Genomic DNA, 22556 nt, shown 5'->3' with positions numbered 1-22556 from the left:
GATGCACACGGTAGTAAGTCTTCAGGCAAAGTGGTATGCAGGAACTCTGTAGTTCTGCAAAGTAAGTCTCCCTGGAAGGATGCAAGGGCCCAGAAGCAGTCACCAACAATTAAGGGAGAACCTCTGTTGGTGAGACAATCAAAAGATGGATGGGGATTTGTGCCCGCCCACAGGTGCTGGTTATACAAGTTTTGCATTCCATGTGAATAAAACAACAGCTCCAGCATTTTCCCCCACAACATTGAGTAGACCTTCCTCATCCTTTTGTGCTATACATTTTGGCCAACTACCGCTGCCTGGTAGATGTGTGAAACTTCCGTAATCACAGAGGTGGCAATGAATTCTTTCATGTCTTTTGGCCTGGTAATCTGCACATTGAGTAGCATTCCTGGCACACTTGACATGCCTCCAATTCACTGCCACCTGCCAAATCATACATGTAATGCATGGTTGCGAGCTCCTGCTTGGTGCATATTTCCAGATTTCAAACCATAAGCACAGGGAATTAAACCACCCCATACAAACCTTTGCTAATGGTTACTCATACATTTAACTTTCCGAATCACTTCAGAGCAGACTGCATATCACAATTACTATCCACATAAATATTTAACTAGTGACAACTGTACTTCATCTGCACGTTCTGAAGGATATTCAGGCCCATATCACATTGATTCATAATTTGATTACTTCTGTAAAAACCAGAATTATACATTTTCCACTGGCAAACAACATTTGACAATATGCACTGTGTAACAGTAACAAGTTCGAATAACTTGGCAACTATCCATTTCTGGACCCATGTTGACACATTCTTTTCTTCCTTCTACTTCTTATGTAAGGAATCAATTCCTGAAGTTCTGCCATTCAGTTTTGAAACACCCTGTATATGCCAGAGGATGAAAATTTATCTATGGCTGGTGGCAAATTTTATTTTTTTGTTTGAAATGTATTTCTTATTTTGTGTCATTTGAAGATATTGGCAACTTTCTGGGAGATATTACCACGGAAGGGGATTTATGTTGTATATTCCTGTTTCTTGATGGTTATTTTCCTTTTTTTACTTTTTTAGCTAAATTGTCTATTCGTGTGGGTTTATACCTGTTAGATGTAGCTATTGTTTTATGATTCTCATTTCATCCCAGAGGTTCTCATTACTCAGTGGGATTTTAGTGCTCTATGAATCACAAAGTGGTATGCCACTAGTTTGTGCATGTTGGGGTGGCAGGAAGAAACATGTGTGTTTATGTCAGTCATGGTTGGCTTCCCATAGATTTGGAAGACATATCTGTCATCTTGCTTGCAGGTGGTTAGATTAAGGAAGTTAATGATATTATTTGTTTCCCCATTTACTGTGCATTTTGTTGAAGGTCTGGAGGGTGTCTTGGATGTCATCTTTGTTTATCCTGCCAGTGACTAAAAATGTATCTTCTGTAGAACTGATCTTTTGGAGTGGATGCTGACTTTCCTTGTGGAAAGTTTGTGCTCTAGGTGCTTGAGAAAAATTTCAGCTACAGTTCCTGTTATGCTGGCACCCATAGCTACCCAATTTCTTAATTTGTAGATTTTTCCATTGAAAGAAAAGCAATTATTTTTCAATGGCAGTTCCAAGAGGTTAACGAATTCTAAGATTTCAGCAAGGGAAAGTTTCTTTGAGGAATATTTAGAGTCAAGAAGGGAGAGCCAACAAAAGTAGATCGAAGATACATGCTGTGGGCAATAGCGAATTAAAGTGTTTCTTTAATGCATACAGAAGAATAATAAATCAACAAACAGGACAACTTTTCATATTGATATATCTGTGTATCTGCACCATGGATAAGAAAGAGATGAAACATTATGAACCAACAAAACCAAACAACATTAGAGTATGGGTAAATGATAAATTTAATTTAGGGCGACAATCTGTGAGTTGCAGTTATATTCATATTATCATTATAAACCATTAAAACCTGGCAACGTGATGTTAAGAACAAGATTAAAAGGGTTTTGAATACATAAATCAATATAAACCTACTGACACATTCTCTAGAGTGAGGCAGAGATATTATGTTGAGGGTGTCTAAAAAGTAATGTCTCTCAATCTTTTATGTGAAAGCTCATACAGCTTTCTAAATAAAAGTAACTTTATTTACATTCTACATCTTTATTTTTCATATTTATATATTTACTTCTCATAATAGTCACCCTGGTGACAAATACATTTCTCGTTGATATTGTCACTGTAAAATGTTTGAGTTTGTTGACAGAGCCAGTGAGGACAAGTTGGGACTGTACGGAGGATGACTGATGACAGCTGTCACATTATTGTACACGTCACCGTGCTCATGTGTGACATACCGTTGTCATGCTGCTGGAGAGAGTGCTCCATGTGCAGATGATCTCTTCAAATTTGTGCTTCCAGTTCTTATCATGAAGCGACATAGTTATATTACACACCGCCATATTACATACTACAATTCGGACTCCTCTAGAGGTACTTGCATCAAGGAAGTGGGAAAGTCAACCAAGTAAAATGTATGACTTTATAATTACCCAACCAATATTGAGCATGTTTAAAAGAAATTAAAGGCATTACTTTTCAGCGTGACTCCATATGATATTAGAAACAATTACTATAGGATTCAGCTGTATACAGTGTTGAACATTTAACTACTTAGTAGTAGTAGTAGAGGGGTTTTGGGCGCACGACTTAACTACTTAGGTTTATGTAATTGTTCATCTGAGTAGAGGAATGTGTGTTACATATCTCTCCAGTAGAGTGATGTGGAACCATACGTCTACCTAGATGATGAACGTCAAGACCTTTAAGCAATATACCAATTTATTAATTACGAATGTGAAAGGTTTTGTTATCCGTTTTTGCAAGTAATGAGTATACGGAGGGCTGTGACCACAGTATCTCCATTAGATGAAGTATCTGCATGGAATTGTCATCTCATATTGGAGTAAAATGTAATCTCATAGAAAATGGGTGCAGCATAACAACTCTGTGTGAGATCAGGACAAGAACACAAGAAGACACAATATTTATTCATGTTACATTTTTATGTCACCTTCCCTGTGTTATTTCCTGGGTTGTAAAGTTCTGAATGGAAGAAGTTGTATTTTACAGAACAATATACAGAAATCATTCCAGAAGAAGCTCTTTGTATTTACTGATAAAATTTCCACATCTTCAAGTAGTTCAATTCCAGCATTAAACAAGTCTGCAGCATCCACCAACCAGCTCTGCTACAATGATATGCAAGAAATTTCAAGTGCAAAAAGTTAAAACAATGGGAAATCAAGGAACTCAAATCTGAGACTATACAGATACATACAGGGATGATGCAGTGTGTTTGTGTGTAATTTACCTTGCGAAATAATTTTTCCGTAGCTAGCAAGTTTTCACTCTTTTGCGTGTGCCTGTCAACGGCCCAACACTTCTACTGTTTGGTGAATCAATTCCTCTACTTCCAAATTATTTACATTTCAGAAATCACTTATATAAAAGATGCTTGACTGAAACCACAAGGTGTGTGAATTTACTAGCCACACACAAGGCATTTGACCTTAAACCAGATGTAACTAAAGCATCCAAACACAGTTAGTCCAACTCAAACACAATTAAATATTACCAAGTTGCATGGGAATAGTAAGTTCCCATGCAAACAATCCCAAATGGGGAACAATTACAAATGATAAAACTATAACCCACCCCTCTACGAAAAAAAAAAAAAATGTGAAATGATCACATCCGAAGCCCATATTTTTGTTTGCAAGTGTCAGGTTAAAGTTTGGATTTTACAAGACACAATAATAAATAAAACTGCAATGAGAACCACTGATATTGATGACTTATAACATCCTCATTATTTGTAAAGAATTGCAGCAGAATTTAAAATATTCTGATTGTTGCTTCATGGTGGTTGTTTGCTAATAAACATGTGTAAACAAATCCTTCACAACGTGTCCATCAATCAACCCCAAGGAGCTTCACAAGTAAATACAGCCAGTCTTCGTTACTGTTCCATGTGAATATTGTTCATTGTAATGTTCATTCCACATAACGGGCATATTTCAATGAGTCAGAGTTTTCAAGCAATAATACCAATAAAACATCTTAACACTACATTTGATTCTAGTCATTTTTACAACAGGTTTGTACATTACATGGCAATAAACACTATTCTTTCAAAATTTCAGAAAGTTTTAATTTTTCACTGCCACTTCTATCCATTTCTCTTTGGGCTGCTTTGAATGATGAAACCAAATCACTTTTTTCCTCACCATGATCTCCAAACTTCTTCTCTTCTTGCTTCACTCTGCTTTCTCTCTCAGCTTCCAGCAACTCAACAGCTGACAAAAACAAATCCTCTTCAGCAGTAGTTCCTTCCTCTTCTAGTTTTTTATACAATGACAGAAACTTCTGTGTCATTGAACTTCTGCTCTCATCAGCCATGTTAACTGTTGTCATGAGATTGGAATATTCCTTTTGGAACCGTCTGAAAAAAGAATTTAAGCTATGATATCAAGATGTCAATTTATTCTGAGACAAAATACCATCAAAAAGGAAATCTTAAGAAAAAGAAAATAACAAAAATTCTTCAAATCAACTGGGTTTTCTAGGAAAAAGCAAGTACATATTACAGTAAACATGGAAAAATGCATACACAGACAAATACACATACAGGTATCAGATATATGGAATTTTTATATTGCAACACTTGTCCCAGTGTCCAAACAACTTTTCTGGGACTTCCTATGCACTCCCTCTACAGCCAGGACCTTTCACTGTAAATTTTCGCTTCTTGCCTGTAGAAAAGTAACATATTTTCTCCAGATGACAGAATACTGAATATATTAACAACCCATAGCAACAGTGTTTTATTAATGTGGTGTTTTTAGGTACATTTTCCAATGAGGATATTAGTTAGTGTACAAGAGAGGAGCTGTGTTTTGATCACTATCTGTATATGTTTATAAAGTTATTTTATGTATGGACTCAGAATAAATACAATTATCATGAAGGATAAAAATTGGCTCACCATGTTTTTGAACTATTCTTTTTCAAAGTATCTAGAAAGTAGCATAACCATCTGACTAACTTGTAAGTGGCTCAAAGTTGCTTTCCAAGAGGATACATGTGTCTTGCATGCTTGATATTGATTTCAAATTGATCACATTTCTGCGGTTATTAACAGTATTTAGTCATTCCCTGTGCAATGGACAAAGTATATGTTACTTTTATAATCAAAGTTAATTAGTTGCATGTTCCATGGATCGTTTTGCACACAAAATCTTAATGTTGTGGAATGAATTATTTTACAGTCACATAATAAATTAAATGGTAAACATGGCTACATGCTGAACACACAATGTTTCTTAAACAGATGTCTACAAGATGATCAGCGATAATCACCACATATTATTCTTACAGCACATTATTGAGCTATGAAGACTTTCTTTCTTAAAGATGAATTACCCTAAACATCATCCCATATGACATCGTTGAATGACAATATGCAAAACATTTTTATTTACTGATTTGTCTCTTCCCACAATTTGCAATGATTTTAAGTGCAAATGTGGCTGACTATGATTTTTTAGGAGTTCCAAAATGTGTTTATACCAGTTTAAATTTTGAAGTTTCCATTCTATGTATCTGCAGTACCAGCTGCTATCTTGTCATCTGCACAGTCAAATGCGTGTGCTGCCAGTTAGCCCACCATGTTATCTACAGCCGCCAATGCAACATGAAGCACTGCAATGAATGATTACACCACTGCCAATGAGATGTAAGCAAAACTGAGGACAGTTTTCCAAAACACAGAATGGACAATTGTATTCAGAAAACACATCACACGATATGGATTAAACTGCAAATTTGTAATCAGTCAGGGCCTTTTCAAATAGATACTGGAGCTTCTGTCACGTTGCTTAGCCTATGAAAAAAGTACTGCTTAACAAATAAGAAATTTGGCCAACCACCTTTGCAAAAATCAAGTCTGCATCTCACCACATATAAAACGATAGTGTTTTAGTGCTTGCAACATGCTGCAAAACATGACTAAGGAAGTCTTTTTCACTGTAGTTTGCTCATGGGCAAGTCCAAATATTTTCAGCATGGCTGTGTTTGATTCCTTCTGATAGAATGTGCAGGACAATGTGCATGTCACTGACACAAAAGTTTCCCATGCCACAAGTCAACAACTCTGTGACATGTATCAACATTTGTTTGACAGACAATCATTGATTCCTACTGCTCCTATGTGTACACAAAATTTTTGGAGCACCTAGAGGGAAGACAGTTCTTCTCAAAAATTGATCTAGCTGAAACCTATCATCATTTACCACTGGACGAAGAGACAAAGAATATTTTTGTTGTGAATATGTCGGCATGTTTGAATATCAATACCTATCTTCCTGTGTTGTCCCAAAAATTCCTTTAACAAGTAACATCCAAGATGTCTTCTAGCTTTAATTATTTTGATGACATCTGGATGAACAGCAGAACAACACCTTAAAAATTTGGACTGTCTTTTTCAAGTTTGTGGGGCTCAAACATACCTTGCAGAAATGTTCTTTTTATAACACAATCATTGAATACTTAGGGCATATCATCAATGCCAATTATGCTCGTTCTATGATGAAACATTTGCAAGCAATTCAGCAACTGCCGTCTCCAAAGATTTACATGAACTGCAAGCTATTCTTGGAAAACTGACTCACTACTTGCAGTTCATTCCTAATGCAGCACAAATTGCCAAGCCTCTGAAGCACCTCAGATGTAAAAATGTTCTGTTCCAGTGGTCAAAAGACTATGACTAAGCTTTTCAAAGACTGAAAAATGCGCTACTTTGTCAATGTTGCTTTATCAAACCACTTGTGCTTGTGGTTGATGCCTCATCCCATGGTGTTGGTGTGGTTTTATCCCATAAAATTGGCAAAACAGAACACTCCATCACATTTGCTTCGAAATTTGAACAGTGTTCAGATTAATTAGTAAGCTGGAGAAAGAAGCCCTGGCTATAATATATGGTGGCACCCAATTACATCATTATGAGTTGAGAGAAAATTATTCCTGGTCACAGACCACAAGTCTTATACTGCAAGGTTTCAACCATCGAAACAAGTTTCCAACCACGCAGCACAAAAGCTTCATTGTTGTTTGCTAATATTGTCAAATTATCACTATGAAATTCTGTATCGCCCAACAGTGCAACACACACACGCTGAAACACTGTCTTGTTTACCTGTCAGCACAGATGCAGCATTCGATTCACTGGAATCTTCTTTTGTACTTTCTGATTCTAGTGGCTTGCAATCACTGGATTCTTTTCCTGGTGATTCACAGCAGATAGTGCAAGCCATGGAGCGTGACCAATCACTACCATTGCTAGAAAGTTACATACACAAAGGTTGGCCGTGCTTTCAGAAATGTATTCCAGACTCCTTAGTGTGAAAATACTTTGTGTGCTGCAACAGTTTCTCTCTCCTAAATGATGTGATTCTGCTTCTCATGCCCAATGACCAGACAAGAGTGTTAATCCTCACCTCATTGCAACAGCAAGTTTTAAGTCATCTACACAGAGTTCATTCAGAAACAGTTCGCACTAAGCAGCTGCTGCACCGACATTGTGTGTGGCTTGGTTTAGATAAGGAAACAGAACTAGTGACAGCAAAATGTCATGACTGCGTGGACAACTATCAGGCTGCTCTGTGCCAGGATTTTTTCTCCTAGCCGCATTCTGATACTGCATGGTGATGCCTCCATACAGACTTTGCTGGCCCCTCTTGGTAAACATGTTGGTCAGTTATTGTCGATGCCAACTGCAAATATCCTTTAAGTTATCCCACTAAACAATTGTTTCTGGCAATTGACCTTGTTTTCCTTCCAAGGAATTCGCACGATTTTACACATGCAATGGAATACAGCATATCAGGACAGCAATGTTTTTGCCACAGTCTAATGGCACGACCAAACTTTTGTTCAAATGTTGACAACACAAATGTCAGAACTTCAAGTTTTACACTCACGTGAATGTTTCCGAGTTTATATCATACTTTGCTAGCTCCTAACAGTTTTGTGACAGAATGTTTGCATGGGAGATGCCACAGAACTTTGATGCATTTGCTCTGATCCAGCTTCAGACTTCAGCATGAAGTTGCACCCAAACGTCAGAGTTTAATATCGAGTGTACAACAAGCCACAATTATGGAGAGCCAGCATTGTTCTCAGATCAGCTGACAGAGCACAGTACACTATTTGTGGCAGTGCAGGCAAGCACCAGCACCATCAAACTCAGCTACGGGTCCACGAATTCAGTGGTCCTGCAGTAGATCAAACCCTTTTAGATTTCTTCACAGCATGACGTCCGGCCACTGTGATGCAGCCACATCTGTCTGATGCAAATTCATCCTCCTATGTAGCTAACCGAGCATGTGTGTTTGCCAGTTGAGTAACATTTACAGACTTCCATAGTGGCAAGGGCTCATGATCTGCTGAATAGTTATTGCGTTGAAGACAGATTGATTTTGAAATCTGCAGTATCTGTATGTATTTAAACATTCAGAGCTACTATTAGCAACTGACATTCCAACTACAGCAACAAAGTTATTTATTATTTTTACTATTTGATCTTAGATGTAGAATAACCCCCCCCCCCCCCCCATGGACCTTGCCGTTGGTGGGGAGGCTTGTGTGCCTCAGCGATACAGATAACCGTACCGTAGGTGCAACCACGATGGAGGGGTATCTGTTGGGAGGCCAGACAAACGTGTGGTTCCTGAAGAGGGGCAGCAGCCTTTTCAGTAGTTGCAGGGGCAACAGTCTGGACGATTGACTGATCTGGCCCTGTAACACGAACCAAAACGGCCTTGCTGCTTTGGTACTGCAAACGGCTAAAAGCAAGGGGAAACTACAGGCGTAATTTTTCCCGAAGGCATGAAGCTTTACTGTGTGATTAAATGATGATGGTGTCCTCTTGGGTAAAATATTCCAGAGGTAAAATAGTCCTCCATTCGGGTATCCCGGCAGTGACTACTCAAGAGGATGTCGTTATCAGGAGAAAGAAAACTGACGGTCTACGGATCGGAGCGTAGAATGTCAGATCCCTTAATCGGGCAGGTAGGTTAGACAATTTAAAAAGGGAAATGGATAGATTAAAGTTAGATACAGTGGGAATTAGTGAAGTTCGGTGGCAGGAGGAACAAGACTTTTGGGCAGGTGAATACAGGGTTATAAATACAAAATCAAATAGGGGTAATGCATGAGTAGGTTTAATAATGAATAAAAAAATTGGAGTGCGGCTAAGCCACTACAAACATCATAGTGAACGCATTATTGTGGCCAAGATAGACACGAAGCCCACGTCTGCTACAGTAGTACAAGTTTATATGCCAACTAGCTCTGCAGATGATGAAGAAATTGATGAAATGTATAATAAGATAAAAGAAATTATTCAGGTAGTGAAGGGAGATGAAAATTTAATAGTCATGGGTGACTGGAATTCAACAGTAAGAAAAGAAAGAGAAGGAAACGAAGTAAGTGAATATGGATTGGGTCTAAGAAATGAAAGAGGAAGACTTCTGGTAGAATTTTGCACAGAGCATAACTTAAGCATAGCTAACACTTGGTTCAAGAATCATGAAAGAAGGTTGTATACATGGAAAAACCCTGGAGATACTAATAGGTTTCAGATAAATTATATAATGGTAAGACAGAGATTTAGGAACCAGATTTTAAATTGTAAGACATTTCCAGGGGCAGATGTGGACTCTGACGACAATCTACTGGTTATGAACTGTAGATTAAAATTGAAGAAACTGCAAAAGGTGGGAATTTAAGGAGATGGGACCTGGATAAACTGAAAAAAAACAGAGGTTGTACAGAGTTCCAGGGAGGGCACAAGGGAGCAATTGACAGGAACGGGGGAAAGAAATACAGTAGAAGTAGACTGGGTAGCTTTGAGGAATGAAATAGTGAAGGCAGCACAGGATCAAGTAGGTAAAAAGATGAGGGCTAGTAGAAATCCTTGGGTAACAGAAGAGATCTCATGAGGGGTAAGATAAATACTGCCAACAGGAAAATTAAAGAGACCTTTGGAGAAAAGAGAATCACTTGCATGAATATCAAGAGCTCAGATGGAAACCCAGTTCTAGGCAAAGAAGGGAAATCAGAAAGGTGGAAGGAGTATATAGAGGGTCTATACAGGGGCAATGTTCTTGAGGACAATATTATGGAAATGGAAGAGGAGGTAGATGAAGATGAAATGGGAGATGTAATACTGCGTGAAGAGTTTGACAGAGCACTGAAAGACCTGAATCGAAACAAGGCCCCGGGAGTAGACAACATTCCAATAGAACTACCGACAGCCTTGAGAGAGCCAGTCCTAACTAAACTCTACCATCTGGTGAGCAAGATGTATGAGACAGACGAAATTCCCTCAGACTCCAAGAAGAATATAATGATTCCAATCCCAAAGAAAGCTGGTGTTGACAGATGTGAAAATTACCAAACTATCAGTTTAATAAGTCACAGCTACAAAATACTAATGTGAATGAATGGAAAAACTGGTAGAAGCCAACCTCGAGGAAGATCACTTTGGATTCCAGAGAAATGTTGGAACACGTGAGGCAATACTGACCCTACGACTTATCTTAGAAGAAAGATTATGAAAAGGCAAACCTAAGTTTCTAGCATTTGTACACATACAGAAAGCTTTTGACAATGATGACTGGAATACTCTCTTTCAAATTCTGAAGGTGGCAGGGGTAAAATACAGGGAGCGAAAGGTTATTTACAGTTTGTACAGAAACTAGATGTCAGTTATTAGAGTTGAGGGACATGAAAGGGAGGCAGTGGTTGGGAAGGGAGTGAGACAGGGTTGTAGTCTCTCCCCGATGTTTTTCAATCTGTATATTGAGCAAGCAGTAAAGGAAACAAAAGCAAAATTCGAAGTAGGTATTAAAATCCATGGAGAAGAAATAAAAACTTTGAGGATCGCCGATGACATTGTAATTCTGTCAGAGACAGCAAAGGACTTGGAAGAGCAGTTGAACGGAATAGACAGTGTCTTGAAAGGAGAGTATAAGATGAACATCAACAAAAGCAAAATGAGGATAATGGAATGTAGTCGAATTAAGTCGGGTGATGGTGCGGGAATTAGATTAGGAAATGAGACACTAAAAGTAGTAAATGAGTTTTGCTATTTGCAAAATAACTGATGATGGTCAAAGTAAAGAGGATATAAAATGTAGACTGGCAATGGCAAGGGAAGCGTTTCTGAAGAAGAGAAATTTGTTAACATAGAGAATAGATTTAACTGTCAGGAAGTCGTTTCTGAAAGTATTTGTATGGAGTGTAGCCATGTATGGAAGTGAAACATGGACAATAAATAGTTTAGACAAGAAGAGAATAGAAGCTTTCAAAATGTGGTGCTATAGAAGAATGCTGAAGATTAGATGAGTAGATCACATAATTAATGAGGAGGTATGGAATAGAATTCGGGAGAAGAGGAGTTCGTGGCACAACTTGACTAGAAGAAGGGATCGGTTGGTAGGACATGTTCTGAGGCATCAAGAGATCATCAGTTTAGTACTGGAGGGCAGCATGGAGGGTAAAAATCATAAAGGGAGACCAAGAGATGAATACACTAAGCAGATTCAGAAGAATGAGGCTGCAGCAAGTACTGGGAGATGAAGAGGCTTGCACAGGACAGAGTAGCATGGAGAGCTGCATAAAACCAGTCTCAGGACTGAAGACCACAACAACAACTTGTAGAATAAATAAATATCTGAATTCTCTCTTCATGAACAGTGTCCATTCCTCACACCTGTACCCACTAAAGAACCACACAGCGAGCAAGGAAGTTATAACAGTATTATTTCTTCACCATTTGTTAATATAGACATATGCTACACCATGCCAAACATCTACATCCACACTCTGCAAGGCACCTGACAGTGTGTGGCGGAGGGTACCCTGAGTACCTCTATCGGTTCTTCCCTCTATTACAGTCTTGTATTGTTCGTGGAAAGAAGGATTGTCGGTATGCTTCTGTGTGGGCTCTAATCTCTCTGATTTTATCCTCATGGTCTCTTCGCGATGTATACATAGGAGGGAGCAATATACTGCTTGACTCTTCGGTGAAGGTATGTTCTCGAAACTTTAACAAAAGCCCGTACCGAGCTACTGAGCGTCTCTCCTGCAGAGTCTTCCACTGGAGTTTTTCTATTATCTCCGTAATGCTTTCGAGATTACTAAATGATCCTGTAATGAAGCGCGCTGCTCTCCATTGGATCTTCTCTATCTCTTCTATCAACCCTATCTGGTACGGATCCCACACTGCTGAGCAGTATTCAAGCAGTGGGCGAACAAGCGTACTGTAACCTACTTCCTTTGTTTTCGGATTGCATTTCCTTAGGATTCTTCCAATGAATCTCAGTCTGGCATCTGCTTTACTGACGATCAACTTTATATGATCATTCCATTTTAAATCACTCTTAATGCGTACTCCCAGATCATTTATGGAATTAACTGCTTCCAGTTGCTGACCTGCTATTTTGTAGCGAAATGATAAGGGATCTTTCTTTCTATGTATTCGCAGCACATTACACTTGTCTACATTGAGACTCAATTGCCATTCCCTGCACCATGCGTCAATTCTCTGCAGATCCTCCTGCATTTCAGTACAATTTTCTATTGTTACAACCTCTCGATATACCACAGCATCATCTGCAAAAAGCCTCAGTGAACTTCCAATGTCATCCACAAGGTCATTTATGTATATTGTGAATAGCAACGGTCCTATGACACTCCCCTGTGGCACTGATGTCTTTTATGTCTCTAAATCTGCAACATTAATCCAGTCCTAGCAATAAATATGAATCATTAAAAATCATAAGTATCACCTAAAACATTACTCATTGCTGAAGATGAAATATGTGTATGTATGTTTCATGTGACTGAAATTAAATGAATGTCTTCAGGAAATGGCTTGGCTTCAGATAATCAGCTTAAACTGGAGACATTTAAACCACAAACTATAGAACTTGAAACTTATCAAATCTGTGATTATAGTGCTTTCATATAGCTAGACCTGCACACTAAGGCAGAAATTTTTGAGTCTTCCTAAAGATGTCAGTCATGCACTACACCTAGAAAGCAGCTACTCAGACAGCAGACAATGTGTGGCATGTACATGAACACATCTTAAGTTAGAGAAACCCTCTGTAGGGCCTATAAGGAGTAAGTATGAAGCTCTATAGACAAAATAATGAGTTATCTGTATTTAGTATGTGTGTGTGTGTGTGGGGGGGGGGGGGGGGGGGGAGTAATATACAGCAGTCTTGCAGGTCAGGAAAAAGAAAATGTTACATAACATTAGTTAACTGCAAACACATTCAGGAAAGCAGCTCAGAATTTCTCTTACTCATCAACCATAAATGCAAACATAATACTTGGTACAGATAGATGGCTGTAACCAGGCATTAATATGTATGAGAACATTCTTAATTTCTGAATGGAAGAAATATTGTTAAATTGGCTGGACAGACAAGTGCTAGCAGAGTAACTATTGCCATACACAACTGAGTTATGTTTAATTAAATAATTACAAAGAGTATGAACATATGATAATCTTAGTGAAGATTACCTTCAAAGTTGGAGTAAAACTATACCATAATCCTACGTTCCCATCGGGTACCCACAGTGAGTACTACAGAGGTAAGATGCACCACTGAAGGTTACAAAATATTGCACTTCAATTTACTGGTGATGATATAGGCTATTGATAGTACCAGCCAGCCACATACTGCAAGAAGCACTCTTTTAAAATGAGAATGGGTAGCATGGACAATGTTGTGTAACACACTGAACCAAATGTATTTTCCAAAGGCATCCAGAGATGATGGTTACACAATCCACCCAAGAGAGAGTAACACTGGTGACAAAGAAATACAGTTTTATGATTTACTGGATCAAGATACAAATATCAATAGCCAAGGACCATTAATCTCTTTAGTTGAGAGGCAGGTAAACGTGTGTGTGTGTGTACAAAAAAAAGTGAAAGTGTACAAAAAAAGTAAAAGGAAGAGCAGCCAATAGCAAATATTTAACTTTGGTAAGAAGAATGAGAAGCTATTCCCATTTTTGGATCTCGCATATTGGTAGTAAGAATACCTATCAAAAGTGGGGAAAATGGATTATCGATAAATACAAAAAATTAATACAATATGAAGTTGTAAATCAAAAAATGTAATTGTAGTGTCTTTTAATAGTATAAGATTTGCTTGCAGTTTAGGGAATGTAACTATGCTAATAAGAAGTGTTTATACATTATTTTACAGTATAGAATATAAATATAATAATGCATCAGAAAATGCTCTTAAGATTATAAAATCTAGAAGATCGTAATGGAATGTTATGTTGCTTTGGAATGTTGTAATCCTACACTGCACGGTGGTGCATATATGCACTGTCAATCAGTTTCCATCGGCATTATAAAGCAGCAATAGTTATTTAAGGCTCTATCCACGCAGCAGTGATACATTGCTGAATCACCAGTTTCAATTATTGCTTTCATTATTAACAATTTTCACAGCGTCAATTTTCTGTGCAGAGTGATGTTTGGTGTTGACACTGTACAATCTTGGTGTTGAGTACTGAGTGTTTGAATAATCAGTCATCATTGTCGTAGCTAAAGGTAAGCACTAAAACAGTACGTATTGATGGCCTAATTGGTTATTTTACATCATCTCACCAGGATAAGCCCATCCACTGAAGACGTGGGTGTCATTGATGCTTGCTTTACTGTTAATACCTCATTATCACCAATTGAAGAGTCACCAACAGAGCTTCAATGGATCAGCAAAAGGTATTCAATGGGATACAGAAAGCACAAAGTTCTGAAGGCCCAAGGCAGCATTACTGAGGTAATTGCTACAGCTGCTGGTGTGAGCCAAGCAGATATTGTTCAAATAAAAATGGAAGAGCGTCAAAAACGTAAAGATAAGGACACCTTAATTGAAGAACTTAAGATTAAGCTTCAGGCTTCAAGAAATTGCAGTAAAGTTCAAATTTTGATCCTGGCCACAAATAGCTGGACTGTTGAAAAATGGCTAAAGAATTTGCTGTTTCAACTAAAATGGTGAAAAAGTCTAGGAAACTAAAGATGGAAGATTGGATTTTGGCAACACCTGCAAACCAAAATGGGAAAAAGCTCAATGATGAAGTAAAACAAAAGTCGTCATTTCTTTGGAGATGATGAGTTTTCTCATTTATGCCCAGCTAAAAGGATTATGTTGCAGTAAGAGTAACTGGGAAAAAGATTCACAAGCAGGAACCACTGCTCCTTTGTAACCTGAAGGAAATGTTCATTGCTTATTGCAAGGAATATGGAAATCAACTGAGCTTCTCAAAATTTTGTGAGCTCAGGCTGAAATGGTGCAAAACAGTTGGTGCTTCTAGATCACATTCGATATGTGTATGTGCAATTTATCAAAATGTCAAATTAATGTTGGCTTCAGAAACATCCATCCAAGATGACTACTAGGTTTTGAGGAGCAACTATATGCAGCTTGGAATCAAAAGATTATATACTGCAACATTGTGACAGATGTCCAGGAAAAATACAACTAGACTTTTCTTAAAGATGCTTTTAAAGATTATGACCTTGAAGAAACAATGTAATACAAGCAATGTGTCCATACTGACAGAGGCACATTGAAGGCAAGCCAGAGAACTGTTGAAGGTTTCATGGAGGCATTGATTTTGAAACTTACTGGTTTAAGAAGCCATCACTTTGTGACATAACATTGAAGTTTATACCTTAAGCAGCTAAAAAGAAATCTTGCAGGAAATGAATTAATTGTATTAACAGATTTTGCTGACACTTGTTCATTTGTTGATCAAGATGCTGTGCAAGGATTTCATTGGGAGAATAGTCGGACCACATTACATCTGTTTGTTATCCATTTTGGTGGCAAAGAATGTCAGAGTATTAGCATTTGTATGATCAGTGACTGTCTTCATCACGATGCCATTGCTGTCCACCTCTTTCAAATAATGTTAACAGCATATTTACAGATAAATAACGAAAACATTAAGAATATTTATTTCTTTAGTGATGGTTCATCAGCTCAATAAAAGTATTTCAAAAATTTTATCAATTTATGTATGCATGAAAAAATTTTGCCATCAATGTCGAATGGAATTTTTCTGGAACAAGCCACAGTAAATCACCTTGTGCTGGCACTGTGGGAACAGCAGAACGACTAGTAACCTGTGCTAGTTTGCAGAGGCCCTTCGATAACCAAATATTTATGCCATATGATTTTTTTCAAATTCTATAATGACAGTATTCCAGGCATAGTTTTTTGTGTATATAAAAAATTTGAAAAAGTTCAGCCTGATCAGGCAACAAGAAGAGTTTCCAATGATGCTACAGCAATCACAGTTAATGCCTCTGAAGCAGATGAAGAAATTCCAACAATCTCAATTGCAAGTTTACAACCAGGACAGTGTGTTGCATGGGTGTAAGACAATTTTTGGTGGGTAGGAAAAGTTTCACATGATCAAGATGATGTCCTCATCAGCTTTATGAACCCACATGGTTCTGCTCGCATTCCTTGCACTGGCCAACTGCTAAACACACCTGCTGGATTCCTGAGCAACATATTTTCATGACTTTAGAAGCACCACCATCATCATCAGAAAGACATACAGTTTTCCCCAGTCTGTCATTGACAAACAAAATTGTAGAAATATTTAACCAAAAAAGGAGCTGACCCCATAGTGTTTTTGTTTTGCAAATTTGCTTGTTTTGTGTATGGAATTTGTTAAATTAATGTTTGAAACTGATTTATATACTAAATAAAAAATGTATTAGAGGACTTAATGAGCAAAATACCTCACTTTTCGATCTTCGGGAAGTGCTAAAATAATAACTTCTGAAATGTATTCTTACAAATCAGTATGTAAGCTCCAGAAATTAAACAATATAGCTTTGAAAAGCTTAAGCATGCTCTTTCCAGCTGTGGCAAGAAAAAATGGATTGAACAAGAGACAGTTGAGATATTGCCGCCACCCCCCCCCCCCCCCCCTCCCAAAAAATACCCTACAATTTGACTTCGAAAATTGTGGCCAAACTTGCAGACGCATACCTTCTCATCCAGGCATCCAATGTTAATTAAATTTGATACATATAAAGACATCATAGATAGGAATAATCCGCTGAAGTTTTGGTGTGATTGGTCCATATGAAAAGAAGCAGTGGTTGGTCAAACCTTGGCTCTCCATGCTACTCTATCCTGTGCAAGCTTCTTCATCTCCCAGTACTTACTGCAACCTACATACTTCTGAGTCTGCTTAGTGTATTCGTCTCTTGGTCTCCCTCTACGATTTTTACCCTCCATGCTGCCCTCCAGTACTAAACTGGTAATCTCTTGATGCCTCAGAACATGTTCTACCAACCGATCCCTTCCTCTAGTCAAGTTGTGCCACGAACTCCTCTTCTCCCCAATTCTATTCAATACCTCTTCATTAGTTCTGTGATCTACCCATCTAATCTTCAGCATTCTTCTATAGCACCACATTTCGAAAGCTTCTATTCTCTTCTTGTCTAAACTATGTATCGTCCATGTTTCACTTCCACACATGGCTACACTCCATACAAATACTTTCAGAAACGACTTCCTGACACTTAAATCTATTCTCTATGTTAACAAATTTCTCTTCTTCAGAAACGCTTCCCTTGCCATTGCTAGTCTACATTTTATATCCTCTTTACTTTGACCATCATCAGTTATTTTGCAAATAGCAAAACTCATTTACTACTTTTAGTGTCTCATTTCCTAATCTAATTCCCGCAGCATCACCCAACTTAATTCAACTACATTCCATTATCCTCATTTTGCTTTTGTTGATGTTCATCTTATACTCTCCTTTCATGACACTGTCCATTTCATTCAACTGCTCCTCCGAGTCCTTTGCTGTCTCTGACAGAATTACAATGTCATCGGCGAACCTCAAAGTGTTTATTTCTTCTCCGTGGATTTTAATACCTACTCCGAACTTTTCTTTTGTTTGCTTTACTGCTTGCTCAATATACAGATTGAATAGCATCGGGGAGAGGCTACAACCCTGTCTCACTCCCTTCCCAACCACTGCTTCCCTTTTATGTTCCTCGACTCTTATAACTGCCATCTGGTTTCTGTACAAACTGTAAATAACCTTTCGCTCCCTGTATTTTACCCCTGCCACCTTCAGAATTTGAAAGAGAGTATTCCAGTCATCATTGTCAAAAGCTTTCTCTAAGTGTACAAATGCTAGAAACGTAGGTTTGCCTTTCCTTAATCTAGCTTCTAAGATAAGTCGTTGGGTCAGTATTGCCTCACGTGTTCCAACATTTCTCTGGAATCCAAACTGATCTTCCCCGAGGTGTTTCCAGTCGACTGCAAAGAATTCACGTTAGTATTTTGTAGATGTGACTCATTAAACTGATAGTTCGATAATTTTCACATCTGTCAACACCAGCTTTCTTTGGGATTGGAATCATTATATTCTTCTTGAAGTCTGAGGGAATTTCATCCGTCTCATACATCCTGCTCACCAGATGGTAGAGTTTTGTCAAGACTGGCTCTCTCAAGGCTGTCGGTAGTTCTATTGGAATGTTGTCTACTCCCGGGGCCTTGTTTCAACTTAGGTCTTTCAGTGCTCTGTCAAACTCTTCACGCAGTGTCATATCTCCCATTTCATCTTCATCTACCTCCTCTTCCATTTCCATAATATTGTCCTCAAGAACATTGCCCCTGTATAGACCCTCTATATACTCCTTCCACCTTTCTGATTTCCCTTCTTTGCCTAGAACTGGGCCTCCATCTGAGCTCTTGATATTCATCCAAGTGGTTCTCTATTTTCCAAAAGTCTCTAATTTTCCTGTAGGCAGTATCTATCCTACCCCTAGTGAGATAAGCCTCTACATCCTTACATTTGTCTTCTAGCCATCCATGCTTAGCCATTTTGCAGTTCCTGTTAATCTCATTTTTTGAGACGTTTGTATTCCTTTTTGCCTGGTGCATTTACTGCGTTCTTATACTTTCTCCTTTCATCAATTAAAGTCAATATTTCTTCTGTTACCCAAGGATTTTTACTAGCACTTGTCTTTTTACCTACTTGATCCTCTGCCGCCTTCACTACTTCATCCCTCAGAGCTACCCATTCTTCTTCTACTGTATTTCTTTCCCCCATTCCTGTCAATTGTTCCCTTATGCTCTCCCTGAAACTCTGTACAACCTCTGGCTTAGTCAGTTTATCCAGGTTCCATCTCCTTAAATTCCCACCTTTTTTGCAGTTTCTTCAGTTTTGATCTACAGTTCATAACCAATAGATGGTGGTCAGAGTCCACATCTGCCCCTGGAAATGTCTTACAATTTACAACCTGGTTCCTAAATCTCTGTCTTACCATTATATAATCTCTTAAAATAGTGCGATAATTTTTTTAGCCACTTTAGAGGCTATGTTTAGGAGTGGCTAAATGTCACATTTTTGTCATGGTGTGATTCAGCATAGAAAGTAGTCTGTGTATATTAATGTACATGACCAAATGTTTGCTAGAAATTTTAAAAAAGCCTACCAAACTTCGCACATTTGTGCCTTTGTACATGACGCAGAGTTGAATAGCCTCTCTTTAAAAGCTCTTAAGAATTCAACCAATGAAGGTACTGAACTGAAATTTAGTATATAACCATCAAAGACCATATAGAACCTTCCCACAAAATTGCAGTAGATTTGGAGATGGTCGATTGGTGACCTCTGGTCACGTTGACATGGAATGACCCAACAGTAAAAATTGCAGAGAAAGGCAAAGGTTGAATAAATTAAGTAGGCGTGAAATGACAATGGGTTGCAGTTGGTGAACAGAGACGAAGGAACTTGTTTAGGTTGGACTAACATGAATAAATGGATCAAAACTGTTTCAGGTCTGAAAACTACAACACAACACATTTATATTATTGTTGTTATTTCTTGAGATCCTAAATTTGCACATTTTGTTATTTGTTGTTACTCTTATCTCTATTTCTCACTCTTTCTGGTGTAGGGAATGGGGGAAGGGGAAGAGAGAGGGGGGGGGGGGGGTCAGGAACAACAAAATGACAGGGAGAGCTAGGACACCAAGGAAATTATTCCAACAGGATGCCAAAATAGTTACACTTCCAAAAGTGTTTTAACATTCAACACCAATGAAGGCAGAATGGAGAAGGTGGTCTCTGTTGAAGATGACCCATTTTTGAAACTTTCCACTGATGTCAAATTTCCAGCGAATCTTGAAAAACCACATCGAATATAGAAATAATTAAGATTTTTCAAAACTCTTGTCATGCTACTTTAAATTTAACAAAATTGCGTTATCTGTGAAGCAAATTTACACCTCTGGGCACTCTACAGAGGAATTTGTTACTCTAGTATTTATGTCGTCTTCACATACATTGGCTTCATCAACTCACAGCCAAACTGTCCTCTTCCAACATAACCGAGACCCCAGACTACTTTACGAGATCGGTGAATCATCCCAATAAAGATTTCAAGCGGACATCAGCAGCACACTGGAAAGCAAGCGACATGCAGCTGCTGCAGAGGACTGGGTGTTGTGTATACTTCATCACCATTTTCACCATCATTGACACGCAAGTCGCCGAAGTGGCGTCAACTAAAAAGACTTGCAACACGGCGGTCGAACCCTGAAGCGGGTATCTCGGCCAATAAATGCCATACGATCATTTCCCCAGAGTTTGTCCATAAACATCTGTTCCACATTTACAGCCACACACCAAACCAGCATGTCATTAGGCCATTTTTTATGTAGTTTTCTAAATCTTTCGATTCACACGTAGCGCCAAGATCTGCCGTGGTATATTATTTATAACATTCCACCATTCTGCAGTGTTCACTGAGATTGCCGAAGCATGCCCAGAGCGCAGAGTATTTGAGTTAATTGAAATACTTACGCTCGCAAATTATCCTCGGGGTAAAAGATATTCCTTATGGGTACATTTGGAGCAGGTCTGGAGAAGGTTGGCTCGTACTTCGGTGGAAAGGATTTGTACACATCGTACCAAATTGGTCTATCTTCATTCTTCATGGCACCAGACTTCAGAAGACCGGTAACCCTGCGAACGAGAAACACGGACATAGTTTCTGCCTGTGAACTACACTATCGTCATCATATGCAACTTAAGCCCACACGATGTGAGGTAGTATCAAAACTACTAAAATTTACCTTGAATATATAGTTCCAACTTTTTCTAATCTGCTACTTGCCATGTCTCAAAAGGACGAAATATTTCGAACACTTCTGTTACACTACGAAGAAGAGATGGTTTTCTCTTATAGACTAATAAGATATCTATACTTCACTAACATTGTTCACAACAAAAATACAGTGCTACGCCGCTGCTGTCGTAGTTGTCTAGTAAACACACGAACTTTTAAAGGCTCTATACCACGCTACACTCGATGTTTACACATGACAGTGAACGAAGTCGCGGCTGCCCGTAATAAAGGCGGCAGTGACACAGCTTGAAAATGAATAGAAAACCATTCCAAATAGAAGTAGCAAATTAATCAAATAAGTAGAAAATATGCAGGAATAGTTTACTTTGTGTTAGAGGGTAATTAGAGGGAAAAATTATACAAACAAAACATGTGACAACCTAACAGTTTTCAGCGATATGCGTTGGTTGTGATTGTCACATGTCTTAGTGACTGGTGTTGTGGCATAACTGGCGTTGAAACGAAGTGTGTGACTGTGTATGTTGTGAATTAAGTTCGTTATAATATTGCAGCAAGATGAGTTTGAGTCTGATTCCTGAAGAGAGAATACGAGCTATTGGATCAGTGTTGAACGACCAGGAAAGGCCGCTGAAAGAAAGATTTAGAGCATTATTCACATTGAAAAACATAGGCGGACCTGTTGCTGTTGAATGTATTAAGCAATGTTTTAATGATCCTTCGGCGTTACTGAAACATGAACTGGCATACTGCCTTGGACAGATGCAGGATCCCATCGCAAATCCTATTCTGATAGATATTTTGAGAGACCGTAATCAGGAGCCCATGGTCAGACATGAAGCAGGTCAGCTTAAATTAGTCGTGAAACTTTTAATGACATATCAGTTTATTTTGTTAAGTACTATAGTATTTTCAATACAAGATCCTATACCATAGAGAAATTAACATTAGACTATGTTATATTTGATAGTGTAACAGCAATATTATCTCAAATCGTTATCGATACTGAAAGCATTAGTAAAGATGTTTCTTTTGTTTCAAGAATATGCACGTCAGCGGTTTCACACAATTTTGTATGATATTTTCTTACCTTTGAAGTGGTATGTTCTCGTAGAGTAGTGCGTAACGTAGAGTAGTGCCTATACTTAACGCAATTGAAATAGCGTAAGTCAGATCTACTTAATTTTTGAAAGTTCTCATTGTTTGTTTATATTTGTGCTAGTAGACGAAATAGTACCTATGATGCCCGGTGTATATGGGACCTTTTTTTTTTTTTTCATGG

The 22556-nt window shown here is 38.3% G+C and overlaps 2 protein-coding genes across 3 annotated transcripts in view; one reads left to right on the top strand and one right to left on the bottom strand.

The window, feature by feature from the left end:
* Positions 1–3132: 3132 nt before the first annotated feature.
* LOC126356792 (probable 28S ribosomal protein S23, mitochondrial) lies at positions 3133–21712 on the bottom strand. The gene is made up of 3 exons (XM_050007397.1): positions 21264–21712; positions 20992–21153; positions 3133–4487 (listed from the first exon to the last, which is right to left on the bottom strand). The coding sequence occupies exons 1-3, from the start codon at positions 21305–21307 to the stop codon at positions 4169–4171; spliced, it is 525 nt and encodes a 174-aa protein (XP_049863354.1). The 5' UTR covers positions 21308–21712; the 3' UTR covers positions 3133–4168.
* A 27-nt stretch (positions 21713–21739) lies between these two features.
* Positions 21740–22556, top strand: part of LOC126356771 (deoxyhypusine hydroxylase) — a 40226-nt gene continuing 39409 nt past the window's right edge. For both annotated transcript variants that reach the window (XR_007565821.1, XM_050007395.1), the window contains exon 1: positions 21740–22118. Coding sequence is in view for 1 of the 2 variants with exons in the window: in XM_050007395.1 (XP_049863352.1) it covers positions 21833–22118 (286 nt within the window). In the remaining variant the exon portion in view is untranslated. The remainder of the gene's footprint in view (positions 22119–22556) is intronic.

Source organism: Schistocerca gregaria, chromosome 1, assembly GCF_023897955.1.
Source record: "Schistocerca gregaria isolate iqSchGreg1 chromosome 1, iqSchGreg1.2, whole genome shotgun sequence".
Classification (NCBI taxonomy): domain Eukaryota; kingdom Metazoa; phylum Arthropoda; class Insecta; order Orthoptera; family Acrididae; genus Schistocerca; species Schistocerca gregaria.
Note: the sequence above shows the minus strand (reverse complement) of the source record. Positions and strands in the feature narration are given on the sequence as shown.

Excerpts from the sequence above, each read along its gene's own strand:
- LOC126356792 (XM_050007397.1), bottom strand. The coding sequence starts at position 21,307 with ATGGCAAGTAGCAGATTAGAAAAAGTTGGAACTATATATTCAAG. Across the intron at positions 21,154-21,263 it reads GTTGGAACTATATATTCAAG|GGTTACCGGTCTTCTGAAGT; the intron begins GTAAATTTTAGT and ends TCTCGTTCGCAG. Across the intron at positions 4,488-20,991 it reads CCCGAGGATAATTTGCGAGC|ACGGTTCCAAAAGGAATATT; the intron begins GTAAGTATTTCA and ends TTCTTTTTTCAG.